This window comes from Puntigrus tetrazona, chromosome 14 (genome assembly GCF_018831695.1).
Source record: "Puntigrus tetrazona isolate hp1 chromosome 14, ASM1883169v1, whole genome shotgun sequence".
NCBI lineage: Eukaryota > Metazoa > Chordata > Actinopteri > Cypriniformes > Cyprinidae > Puntigrus > Puntigrus tetrazona.
In genome coordinates, this window is record NC_056712.1 from 11,114,441 (window position 1) to 11,115,987 (window position 1,547).

Sequence of the window (1,547 nt, forward strand, 5' to 3'; positions counted from 1 at the left end):
GGAAGTTTGTATACCCTTTGTGTGCAGACTTGCGATAACATTAACATTTTCAGTAAAAATAAAATCATTCGCAGGTAAAAATGACCATAACGCAACATCAAGATGACAGTTTTTCTCTTGTGTTAATGCTGAAAAAAGTAATCTTACTAAGATGGTATGTGTTTTAATTAAAAGGTCTAAAAGCACAGTGCAGCTCACATGCTACTTTATAAGAAATGCTGCTTTCTGTCTTTGCTGCAATGGTGTTCAGACAGCTATGCTCAGCGGGCATCGGTGCGGGCAGCCCTGGCTCAAGACCCCAACTGGATTGAGCAGTACATCTCTAAAGCGATGCCCATGCTGAGCTCTCAGGATAATGAGGTGACGTACCTCGTACCCTGGAGCAAAGTTCAGGAGCCACCCAAAGATGGAGGTGAGAACTACATGCGTTAACATTCATGCATTGACTTTTACCAATGCATGCTGAAATCACTATAGGTGATATAAACATAAATCGTTATTTATTTATGAATAGTTCCCTTTCTGTCATTATGAAGATGCAGTGGCTGTTTGCACTGTGTAAATAACAATAAGGGCTATTTACACTAAGTGAAAATCGCAATAGATGCCTTTAACACCAAATAGCAATTAGATATAGATACTCATTTTAAGTTGATGTAAACAGCCTCTGCCAACAAGGTGGGCTTTTTTACACTTAGTGTAAATAGACACTCCGTTACAAATATGCTTAAACGTTCACAAATTGTTAAAACAAACATTATACAGGTTTTAATTGCTCTAGGCAAACTGATCTAAACTGCTTTTCTTGCGATGCGTTGTTTTGTGGTAGGAGTTTTCGAGCTGGCCACTTTCCAGATGAAGCCAGGTGGTCCTGCGGTGTGGGGCAAGGCGTTTCAGGCAGCAGTGGGCACCCACACGGGCTCAGGATATGCCCATGCAGTCGGGGTGTTTCACTCTGAATTTGGACAGCTCAATCAAGGTGAGTGTAGACAAGAAAGCAGGTGTGTTTTAAAACAATTGCGAAATCATATTTTATAGTTACAGCCTGTAATTTAAATGTATGCTGCCGAGTCAGTAGCTTTGTTTTTATTTTTTTGTGTATTGTTTTTGGAATGGTATTTTTATTTATTTTTTTTAAACAAAGACAAATGTTCTGTCGCTGAATTAAAAAAAATTATTTTGTGTTGCATGATATAAACTTTCAATTGTGAGTTATAAAGTCAGAACCTTATATCTCGGGAAATCTGACTTTAAAACTCACAATTTTGTCACATAAAGGCACAATTTTGACTTTGTTTTTTCAGAATATTACAAGTCTGACTTTTTATTTTATTTTATTTATATTTCACAATTCTGAGAAAAAAGTCGTATTTGTGAGATAAAAAGTCACAATTACCTTTTTTTTATTTCAGGGGTGGAAATGGTCTTTCACATCATTTTATAAAGTAAAAGAAATCTATAAATGCTGCTCAACTTCCTGTCCATCCAAGAATCCTTAAATGCTGTATCACTTCATAGGGAATCCTAATTAACATCAAAGGAATAAA

General features: G+C 36.5%; 1 protein-coding gene across 1 annotated transcript in view; it reads left to right on the forward strand.

Moving 5' to 3' along the window:
* LOC122357793 (protein NipSnap homolog 3A-like) overlaps positions 1–1,547 on the forward strand; it is a 4,109-nt gene that overhangs the window by 1,544 nt on the left and 1,018 nt on the right. The window contains exons 3-4 of the mRNA XM_043257373.1: positions 251–412; positions 830–979. Of these exons, the coding sequence (XP_043113308.1) occupies positions 251–412; positions 830–979 (312 nt within the window). The remainder of the gene's footprint in view (positions 1–250; positions 413–829; positions 980–1,547) is intronic.